The sequence below is a fragment of the Sinocyclocheilus grahami genome, unplaced genomic scaffold, assembly GCF_001515645.1.
Source record: "Sinocyclocheilus grahami isolate Dianchi unplaced genomic scaffold, SAMN03320097.WGS_v1.1 scaffold40.1, whole genome shotgun sequence".
Classification (NCBI taxonomy): Eukaryota; Metazoa; Chordata; class Actinopteri; order Cypriniformes; family Cyprinidae; genus Sinocyclocheilus; species Sinocyclocheilus grahami.
Window position 1 is genome coordinate 3,099,445 of NW_015505219.1, and position 12,076 is coordinate 3,111,520.

Genomic DNA, 12,076 nt, shown 5'->3' on the forward strand with positions numbered 1-12,076 from the left:
GCACACCAGACCCCGAACAGAGAGGAGGGGAAGGGCGCCCGGGGGGGGGGGGGGGGGCTTGTTTTGATTAGCAACAGTAACACAAGGACTGAGCAGGAGTATCCATGCAGTGAGAGGGAACGCTAATCAACAGAGCGAGATCTCTCCCGCTCTCTCTCGCTGTCTCAATGTCAGAGATCTCGAGGAAAGCTCTGCACCAACCCCAGTGCTATTAATTCAATGTGAGTTCTGTCTTTGACATGGGGTAATGAATGTCCAGGCTCTATGCTTGAATGGGGAATGGAGACTTGGTACTGCAAAGAGAATATCTGATCTGAATTAGCACTCAAAGTAAAGTCGAAAAAGCTTGGAAAAACATAAGTAAAGCAAAGCCTGTTAGCGGTTGTTGAGAAAACCGTGTTAGACTTTAGAAGTTAGTAACTGGTATACCATGCAGGGAACATATGATGCTAAACCGCTAATTTACCGCTTACAGTAGCCTCACTGCAAGACGGAACTAAGTTTAGTTAGTGGTCACCAGTGTTGGGCAGTAACAAATTACTTAGTAATGCGTTACTGTAATTTGATTACTTTTTTAGTAACGGAGTAGTTTAACGCGTTATCATTTTCAAAATAGTAATTTGAGTATAGTTACAAGCCGAGGCCTCTATATGTTACTGCCACGTTACATTGCTGACAGAATGCAGTGATTTATAATCTAGATTGTAAAAAGGATGTCGAATCCCAGTGGATTAGAGACCTGTTCCCGCGAGACCCGACGCAACAGAGTGCGGCACGGGACAAGACTTGATAGGCGAGTGCAGAGTCTCGTGTGTGTGTGGGATGTGGGAGAATAAAATGATTCACGGCACTCCCGCAAAATAGAAATATCTAAACATAAAACATCTAAAACAAATAAATTGTTATTCATCTAGCCTATTGCACAAAAGCAACATGAACTAATATAAAATATAAACGATTAACAGGTGCAAGCGTATGCAGAGTTTCTATTTAGGCTATAACATGTGTTTGCAGCATTGAGCAATGCAGTGCTGAAATTTGCGTGCTCACGAATCCTCTCATTATAACACACGAATTGTAGACATTATTCGATTTATTATGCATATATTTATTGTGCTATAACAGAGATTTGTGAGATTGCGATGAATTGAGATGTCTTTTAGAGATTATAAAAGCAGCTCTATTTGCTGGTATTCTGCCATGCCAAACCATGCACGCAGCAGTCGCTTGCTTTAGTTAAAATAACAGTGTTCAGTGAATGTTGATGCTTTAATAACAAATACTTATCAGGAGCGTGTATGCTGGGATTTCATGAATTTCATGGAGAAAAAAGTAACGTAACTTGTAATGTAACTAATTACTAATTAATTTTGAAATAAAGTAATCAGAACAGTAACGTGATTGCTTTTAAAAGGAGTAATCAGTAATCAGTCATTTAATTACATTTTCAGAGTAACTTGCCCAACACTGGTGGTCACGTACAAACACTGCAGCTAAATACAGTCAGCTATTCTAAACATACACAGAATATGATTAAAAGCTTATTTTAGTTATTTACTGAAGCTCATGCGATCTTTGGGAATCGAACCTTTGACCACAATGTTGTTAGCACTATATATTTTATAGCACTTTTAATTTTGTGTGTGTGTGTGTCTATATATATATATATATATATATATATATAGATAGATATAGATAGATAGATAGATAGATAGATTGACAGATAGATAGATAGATAGATAGATAGATAGATAGATAGATAGATAGATGTAACAACCTAAAAATTTATTTATTTTATATTTATTTGTATTATATTTATATTATATATTTATTTTTATGTAGGTGTAAAATGTTAACAATATTTAATTGCATAAGTAACTAGGTATATATATATTGTATTCACACACACACACACACACACACACACACACACACACACACACACACACACACACACACACACACACACACACACACACACACACACACACACACACACACACACACACACACATGTATATATATATTTGCACCTATTCAAAATAAATAAATAAATACATACATACATACTGGCTATAATAAAATGTAATATCAAAAATAAATATGTGCTGAAGTGATTCAGTCGAAGTCGAAGCATTCAAAAAAATACTACTTTCTAACTTGTAAATGAGAGTTGGATAATACGTGATTTTTTTTTTTTACTATTCGAAAACGCGCAATTACGGTAATTCCGACATGACGTGAATAAGGCATTATACTGTAAGATCAATTGATGCTTAACAAACAATGCTTTTTGAACTGTGAGCTCTCTGATAACATCAAGCCTGCTTTCATTCCATTACCATCCAATCTAGTTTAAGATCAGAGCCAGGCAGGAGGCCGCTTTTAAACTAAGGTTTCCGTCTTGTCCTCCTCCTCACCCTCCTTTCTCTTTCTTTCTTTCCATCCCTCTCTCCCGCTTCCATTAACTGTGCATCAGGCAAGATGATTTACTTTTAACAGTCATGCTTATTTTTCTTGCCCTGAGGGTAGAGATGCCTTGAAAGCCTGCCCGGAGGGTGTGTGAATAATGTATCTGAGGGACTCCTCCCCGGAGGCGGGACAGGAACCCTACTTTTCTTAAGATTGGCCCTGCTGTGTCTCCTTGTTTTTGGGGATGCATCAATCAAAGGCGACTGTATGCGCCATATTCATGCATTAATATTTCAGTTAATGAATAATGGCATTTGAATATAAGAAGGGGGGGTGATAGATGGACTTCAGGCTGGCTTACTGATGCCGTAATCAAAATGCAAGTCAAGGGCAGGGCAGTGGTCTCACACTGTCTGTCTCTACACAACACAGACTGCTGTTTCTTCTCATTATGCTTTCAGGAGTTTGCATGTTGACCACAGTCTTAACTGCCTGGGTTTATTTAAGGGTTTATTGTGAATATAAAGAAAAGATTAATAGAAAGTATTATGTTCTGAAAGGGAAAGAAAAAGTAAAAACAAAGAGAAGAGAAAAGAAATAATATAAGCAGAAGAGAAAAGAAAAGAATAACAGAAAACATGAATTTCTAGTGTGTTTATGACGTCAAATATCAAAATATTAGTGAGACTAAAAAGTTATATATTACGTTTGGAACAATTTAAAAGGGAATAAAAAAAAATCTGAACTATGAAATGGAATATACAGAAATGAAAAGAAAGAAAAGAAGTGAGGTTTTCAGTTTGTTTATACAAATCAAATAGCAAAAAATGTTAGCGACACTTGATACTATTTAGTAATATACTTAGTAATATTTTATATTCGGAACTATTTAAAAGTATAAAATATGAAAATGAATATTCTAATAAATTAGAAAATAAAATAAAATAGATGTTTTAAGTGTGTTAATGAAAATCAAATATCAAAAAGAAAAAAAAAGATAACTATAAAATGGAACAATAATGTGTGAATATGTGAGGTGATGTTTTCCTTGTGTTTATGAAATTCATATTTCAACAATAGAATTGCATGAAACAAATGAATGAAAAAAGTAACACATTAAAGAAAAGAAAGTAAAAACTGAAAATGAAACTGTATAAAACGAAATATAGGAAATAAGAAAAAAGAAAAAAATAAGTTTTCAATGTGTTTATAAATATGAAATATCAAATATGTGCTAAATAATGATAAAAAAAGAACAAAAACTGTATAGTATAAACTATAAAGTATAAAAAAATGATGACTTTTAGGGAAGAAAAAGTGAAAGGTGAAACTATAGTAAGATTAAGAAAAGGGGAAAACGATAGATAAAGAGAGCTGGGCGAGATCCTTACATCTAAGGAAGACTCAAACACTCTCTTCCCCCCCTTCTCCTCGAGCCTCTCTCCTCCTGTTCCAGAAAACGAAGGCCGCAGGGCTGATCCAACCCGACGCTAATCGCTTCTGACTGTTCCCTGGCAACTTGGCCCATGCAGCCTGTGTGACTGCACTCTCTTTAAAGGCTGCTGCTCTCTGCAGCTCCCTGAGCCCTACCTCACTCCCCGAACCCGGAGTCTGCACGCGCAGCGCAGAGGGGGGCCAGAGCAGCCTGGAGGAAGGCTGGAGTAAGCCCTCGGGCTGTTTAGGGAAAAACAGCACCCTAAGACATGGAGAAGAGGAGGCTTCTAGCTTCCTTTTTTTTTCACTTTCCCTCGTACGTATAAAGCAAAACTTCTGAAGGGGTTGTGCGGAGATATGCATATAAAACAAGTCGAGTTTTCGACCGGTTTCCCACATCCTTCAAGCTGACCCTGATGGCATCCGTGTCACATCACGGTACCTTCAGCGTCTGAGAGATGACAAGGTCCAAAGCTAAAATGCTCTGCGTTGTTCTGATGCTGATAATTAGATGAACTGGAGATAGATGAATGTCCCGGAGACAAAGGGGCCCGGCGCAAACTAGCCGGGTCTGATGACTGCCACCCCGCACGCATCACAGAATAAATCCTGTTTGCTTGCTTAATGAGTTCACCATGACCTCAATCTATCACGAACTATACTTCTCCAAAGGGGCCATAATTCTGACTACTGGACGCAACAGACTGGATAATTACTGGACGGACGCAGATGATTTTGTTCTCGCTAATCGTTTCGCTTAAAGCATATTGATTAGATGCTCTTATCCTCTTGTCCCCCGTGGCCATGATATGATCTGGAGGACCACAGGATTGGACCACAGTTGGGTGGTATTGATGGCTAAAACGCGGAGGCATCGGCTCTTGACACTTGTTGTTGGTCCACTCCGCTTCATGCTGGGATTTAGCCTCCACTGAAGGTTCAGATATAGATGTAAACATCCTGTCTCAGCCTGTGTCTTTCAACAGCCTTCGAGGTGAACACTGGCCTGGAATGTCCTGCAGCTTCCCTTTGTTCCCTTTCGGCCTTTGTGATGGACATTCCTAGGTTCTGCATTCCCACCAACACGCACATGTTTAGGATAGCTGTGGAAAACCCCTCACGACCATCCCAAACTCACCCTGAGGTGAGTCAGCAGTTCTTAAAAACATTCGGGAGCAGCTCTCTTTCCTTCTTAAGTTAGCATGAAGGTTTCTCAACAAGAGCAACTTCTACTGATGTGCAGGCAACAAAGGGACCCCCCTACAAGAGACAGGTGCTTTGAAGAGTCCCGGTAATCCTTTGGACTCGAGTTTGGGTGACTGACGTAACACCCCCCGTTCACTTGTAATGGAAAAGGTGTTTGCTTTACCGATCTCTGGAATGATAAAGGGAGGAACACCGATCCAAAGTGGCTCCTGGAGGAGCAGCAGGTAGATGTCCCTGATCCTAACCCAAGCTCTGCCTCTGATCACCCCAGATATCAACCCTCTATTGTGACCGGTATTTGAAGTGCTCTGTCCTTCAGGCCGGCAGGGGTCATTCCTCTTCCCTTTCTTCAATGCATGCTCTTTGGGGTTAAAAGGCCGTGGGCCTTGGATGTCCCCCCACTGTTGTTTAAAAAAAGCCTGGTGTGGGGAAAATGCCGCCACCCTGATGCTTTTCTCTCTTTTATACCGAGTAGCATTGCAGAAACACTACTGGCATTGCTGCTATGCCAAACATTTTAAAGATGTCTTTCACACTGAGGCTGAATTGTCAAAGAATTACAATCTGGCCGCTGGTTTTTGGTTCTGGTTTCTCTTGTCTTGCAGAACATCCTGCTTTGTGCTGCATAATGGTCAGGCTATTGATGTCTGCTGGTTAAAAGGAGGTGAGAAACCCTGAAGGCTATTTTAACTGGAGCAATTATACAAAAACAGGTCTTAAAAAAATATAATAATTAAATAAAAATTCCCCCAAAAGGTAAACAGCGTTAAAGGACAATAAATATGGAGTGGCAGGTCGCAATATAAATTAAGAAAAAAAAAGTGACATGCAAATGGAAGATCTGGTGAATTAAATTAGACCCTTAACCTTTCAAGAACATTAAACACATATTGTGTCCACAGGAAAATCGTAAAACCAGCTCAGCGAACCATCGCAATGATGACACGAACAATGACACATGACTTTGATTAGTAAACACTGTTTACACCCATAGGCATTAAAAAATATGAATTTAAAAGACTGAATTCTGCAAAATACTACAAGTACAATATACACTGCAAGGTGGTAACCTATAATTGATAGCTGTTTAACCCATTTTTTATATAACTTCAGTGATATTTAATAAGATTTTTGACTTGAATAAAACAAATTTAGATGTCGACATTTTTAGGTAAGCATTTTTTCAGTATATAATGTAAAACATAATTTAAATGAGTTAAGAAGACAGCAAAAAGATGACAGTGTTAGTCTTTTCAACAAAACATATTATGCTTCAGTTTGATTCAGATAGGTTACCCTTATGTATAAACACAATTTAAAATCCAGCCTCAAGAGAAAATACTACTTGAAGCCTGGATTAGAAATTAAGATGACAGCATAAAGCATTTTTAAAAATGCATATTATGATGTAATATCAAAATTGACAGGCTTTCCTACCTAGTTCACTGCAGTTGTCTCCGCTCTGAGAGGCATGTCCCCCGCTGGAGGGTCCTGGGGTGCCGACTGAGGGAGTCGAGTGAGCGTCGTCCATATCTCTCCAAGATGCTGGATTCTGAGGTTCAGGTACATGAACATCCAGAGATCGAAGGGTGAAAAAAGAAGCACACATTAGTAATGCTAGCACATACACATGCTATTTTTAAAACAGCACGTTTTTTAACAGCTAGTTACCATGTCTGTGCTGAAATATTAGTCTGATCAAATTAAAGACAGCGAAAACGCACGATCCAGACAAACTAGGAATACTTTTCCGAACACTAGACCTATGGAGCCTCAACCAAGGTAACAGCTTCTCCTGATGTCCGACCGTAAATGCTCACAAGAAACCAGTGGCATCCCCTTTTTATCCAGAACAGGGTACAAAGCACTTAAGATGGGCTCAACATGAAGGCAAACAGCAGCCGTTCCTCTTCAGGCCCTTCGCGTCAGCTGTTTGCCTGATGGTGATCAGCTAAAGAGCTCTAAGAAAGGCCAGAATAAGCTCCTACAACAATAAAGCTGTGTGAATAAGGCCCTTCACTGTTTTCTCATTAGGGCACACAAAGGCAGTCTGTGGGTTTGTGTGTTTAGGTGTGTGCGTGTGCAGTTAATAACGTTTCAGAAGGCCACTGTCTCCCTTCATCACCTAATTCAAATTGTTCCGTGTCACACCGCACACTTGTAAATCGATAAGACATTACAGGAGCATCAATAAAAGATTACAGTTATCGTCAAGTGTACAAAGGTACATATTCATCAAATACATTTCAGCTGACCAAGTGAAGGTATGACGGTTAGACCTCAGCATCTGCGGTTCAGGTCTATTTACAGGAATGGTGTGGATGAGGAAAGTCATCTAACGTTTTACATGATGGAAAATAGAAGGACTGTAATGTAGGAACTATTCCGGGCGTTTAACGTCAGTTCAAATCATCTAAACGGCTGTTTTAAGCTGTATTTTTAATGTGGGGAAAACCTCTCTCTTTCCATTTTGACCTGGATCAGAACTAAGGAGAATGTAAAGTTCTGTTCTTCTTAATTCTGTGGTTTTGTTCCTGTGACAGGGGGTGGTGCGTTGATAATAGGAAGCACAACTGTAAAGAACACACTGTTGGTCTCTGAGTGAAAAAAGACTCCCCTCCTGCTTGACAATAACAATCCAATCAGTTCAAAGACAATAGCGCATTCACGTGCAAATGTAACGTTGATCATTAGGGCTAACAGAGGGCTGGACAGTGGGGGGAAAACCCTGACCCTTAGCAACACCTGCACCCAACACGACGGGCTTCATCAACATGATCATCATCATCATACCTCTTAATAAGATGTGTCCTGGGGCAATGCCTTAATGATTCATATTAGTGCAAAGAGAAATGGATTTAGATAATGTTGTTTAAATAAATTAGCATATGCAACTAAGTAATTACTCCTCTTTCTTTCTTACTCTCTCTTTATGACCAAAATATATTGTGGAGATGAATAATGGAGGAAGCTAAAAAGACAAAAAGGCAAATGCGTGGCTGAAGCACTACAAATGTTAAGGTTAAAATGCAAGTACAATACAAAATAAATGGCATTTTATTGCCACCTGAAACCTCACTAATGTTCCTTCACAAAATGCCTGGATTGCAAATGCAAACAGCTCCACTATTTAATTGGCCTGTTTTATGATCTCATAGAAAGCCAATTAAAACTCACGTGCTCTCCTAGATTTGTCGAGGATCCTGAGAGGTCGTCGAAGTCGGTCTTGCATCCATCCCGATCATCAATTACCAGGTCAATGGGCATTTTGCCCTTCAAACAGCTAATGTACCGATGGCAGAAGTTGTCGCAAAGCTCGTGCACCTGATTCAAAACCGAAAAAAAATAAATCAGTTTGTAAATTTGTTATTCGAACAATATAGGCTAAAATTATAATAATGCAACACGATAATAAAATAATTAACATACCTTTTCGAGTTCTAGAAGATGGAATCGTAATACTTGTATTGACTGTATCATCTAAGGAAAGAGTAAAATAATGCATGAAATATTTCAACAAAAATAGCAACATTAACAGCACCCAAAAATAATTAGCCTATAATAGTAACAATAATGATAATGGTTTAATAATAATAAGCTAATAAAAACTTCAAACATCAAAACATCAAACATCATTGGTTATTCTATACGCTGAAGAAATCACAGTCGAATCAAAAACTTGGCACGTCTGATATGGTGTTGGCTTTGTAATGTTGTGACAATAGCAGAAGTGTAAATAGGTTCCTCTAGAGACGACGCTTTGAGGGAGCCCAGGGCAAAGACCCCCACGCCCTCTGATAACACGCGGCCTCATAAATCACTAAAGCCTCCTTTCTTTCCCTCAAAGAATCCTCACATGGAGCTTTGAAGCGACTTTACCTGGAACAAAATCTGCGCGAAACGGCATCTCACACTTACCAAATTGTCCAACTCTGGATTAGAAGAAAATAAAGGCTTCTCTGCCCGGATCTGTAACAAAAAATGTCACAAGTTTGTTATAAGAAAAACACTCTTTTTTTTTTTTTTTTTTTCAACAAATACACCAAACGCAAATAACAGTTTTGGATTTTCCACCAATGTTCAACTTAATCTGGATGACCAAACATTTATTTAAACAGTTAAACATATTTATTTTTCAGTCAATAAGTTACCTGTTTGGCAAACACAGCGATGTCCTCGTTAAATGAATCGGATGAGCACACATCTCCTCCAGCGACTCCAGGCTCTCTCGGTGTGCATGTGGCCAGCTCACACTTCTCAAAAACCAGCGCCAGAAGCGGAAATAACGGGTGCCTTCAAGATTCAACATAAACATTTGCATAAACTTACAGATCAAAACATCAATAACCGAGCAATCATTCTGACGACAGTATTGGCGTTTTATTGCTACTTTCATTGCTTTGACGGCCACATAGTTGCACTCGGTCAGATAGTGACTTAAACGCGCTCTATAATTTTTATAATAAAAATTAAACATTATTTTAAACTTTAAAAAATGCCGCGCATTATTTACATGTCACAGGTGAACTGTTACTATGTGCTACTATCGGACACTATTCTTTAAGATCGTATATGCAAAGATTACATTTACTGACTGTAATAAAGTACAAATAATTGCATCGTCAAATGCGGTGCGATAACGCAGCACGCCATTTGAACAATTAAAGATTGTGTTGACTATTGTATTAAGCATGGCTGCAATAAAGTAGCTACCCATAAATTTGGTCCTTGTCTCTTTTAAGTGCGTCGTTGACAGGCGAGCCCATGCTGCTGGGCATGATGCTGTGCGGTGCGTGGGCCCCGTAGTGCTGGTTGGCATGTGGCGGTGGCCCGTGGTTCAAATGATGAACCTGCGGCAGGGGCCGAGGCGCGTGCGGATCCCCGTACATGGACGTCGGAACCCCAACTCCATCCATAACGCCACCATAGTGGGCAAGGTCTTCGTACTGCATCAGACAGAAACGGCATCATAGGCAACTCAAAAAATTAAAAAAAATTATAAAACACACACACGTGTTTACCTAATATAGCTTTATAGAAATATTGAAAACTAACTATGAGCAAACTTTACGACTTATGTTGTTTACGCGGTGGAGAACGTACCCGTTGAGCCATCAGCATATGACGCTTCTGTTGATGTTAAGTGCAAATTGTGATCTTATCCAACGGGGAAGCAATTTGAGTGATTTAATTCCTTTTGTGCATCCGGTTTAAGAGGACTGAGCTGTCGGTAATCCGTTGAGATGATAGAGCATGTCCTGTGAGGAGTTTCTGATCGCTTCCTTTTCAGCCACTTTTAGTTTTTGAGCAATTCGACCGTATTGCCAAACGCACTTTGACGGATAGACTATAGTTAAATATAGGTTGCAAATATTTGCTTCCACTTAAACCTTCTGACTAACTAATGCAATTGACCCGTCACAGACTTCCTGAAGTCAGAAGAACCTTTCCAAATTCTGGGATGTTCGTTTCTGGCATGGCAAACACTGCGAGGAAAAACTATCCGGATCTCATGGTCCCTCTTTGCGACCCACGCTTTGCCTCTACTGGGATTGCGTTGGTGATTTGGAGCAGGTTCCTCTTGAAGAGACTGAACCCCTGATGACTGAGCCTGGGAAGCGTGGTGGGTGTTACCAGCTCGACACCTCTACATAAAGCAAGAGAAAGAAGAGCGCAATGACCACGAGCTGCCAGCGAGTGTTCACATTGGATACGCGCACAGATGACGCGCCACCATCCTCTGCGTTTTGTTACTAGGGGTGGAGTGTCTATATTTTTAAAAGTGCTAAAATCAGATCAGTGCACTGGGAATGGACCTTATTTCAACAAATTGCTGAGCATCACAGCATTTGAGCCTTTGAAAATATATTTACCACAGACTATACAGTTGGACTGCTCCGTTAACTGCCCTTCAATACTTGCGCGTAATGCGACATGTACAAGTTTAATAAATAGGTTTACGTTTTTCATTTTATTTTTTGTTTTAGCTTTTGTTAGTATATTTGTAAATATGACTTTAAAACGCAATAAATAGATTAGATGCCTCGTTCTCATTTAGTGATGAAAGAAACTGTCTAAACATGCGTTCAGTTTCATGTTAGGCTATAGCTTCACGCTGTTTGTTATATATACGTGTTTAAAAGAAACGATTGTTAATGTGTGGAACTGCATTTTAAATGGGAAACTATAAAACCCGTGCAGTTATACATCTTCCTCTTATTCTAAGCACTTTTTGCGCATAAATGACACTGAGGGAATTCTGCACGACTGTCTCATCATCGTATTTAAACGCCTATAAAGGAAACGAGATCGACCGGGATGAAAACACAAGCTAAACTGGTGTACAGAAGCATTGAATTTGCTTTGCATTTGGCAATTTAAATTGACTTAGAATTTTAATTTTATCATGTTGTTTTTAAGTTATTATTTATGGTTCAAAACAAATAGCCCCACATAGCCTCTTAACTAAAGGAAAAAAAATAAATACATATAAAATTAGTACATATTTTAGAAATTATATTTATTTTATTCCAATATAAATGTTATCGGTGATACACGGTGATATAAATAACAAATGTTACTTTTGGTCAAATTCTAAACAGCATTCCCCTTTAGTAAGCTATACACCCTTAGTTTTTAACTTGTGTAATATTTGTAAAATGTTATATTTTATTTTTCTTTCATTTGTTATATTAGTCTATGCTGGCATGTGGGCATTTATTTGAAAACGTGTTTATTTATCCGAAAGCGTGTTATTGCGAGGATGCGCTGAAAAATAAGGTTAAAAGGTTTGTGAGTATTGTTTATGTAAGATGCATTTCTACAAACACACGCCGAGAGTAGCCTAACAAATAAATTCCCATATACACGCATTATAACAATATAGTGTTAGCGATTAATCACATCCAAAATAAAAGACTGTGTTTACATAATCTACAGTATGTGTACTGTGTATATATAAATAAACACACACACACACACACACACACACACACACACACACACACACACACACACAGGTTTG

General features: G+C 38.9%; 1 protein-coding gene across 1 annotated transcript in view; it reads right to left on the reverse strand.

Moving 5' to 3' along the window:
* Nucleotides 1-10,687, reverse strand: part of LOC107582109 (homeobox protein Meis2-like) — a 17,367-nt gene extending 6,680 nt beyond the window's left edge. Inside the window, exons 1-7 of the mRNA XM_016267847.1 lie at nucleotides 10,156-10,687; nucleotides 9,766-9,998; nucleotides 9,204-9,345; nucleotides 8,971-9,021; nucleotides 8,482-8,532; nucleotides 8,230-8,376; nucleotides 6,490-6,604 (exon numbers count right to left, since the gene is read on the reverse strand). Coding sequence (XP_016123333.1) covers nucleotides 6,490-6,604; nucleotides 8,230-8,376; nucleotides 8,482-8,532; nucleotides 8,971-9,021; nucleotides 9,204-9,345; nucleotides 9,766-9,998; nucleotides 10,156-10,173 — 757 coding nt within the window. The 5' untranslated portion in view covers nucleotides 10,174-10,687. The remainder of the gene's footprint in view (nucleotides 1-6,489; nucleotides 6,605-8,229; nucleotides 8,377-8,481; nucleotides 8,533-8,970; nucleotides 9,022-9,203; nucleotides 9,346-9,765; nucleotides 9,999-10,155) is intronic.
* Nucleotides 10,688-12,076: the final 1,389 nt, after the last annotated feature.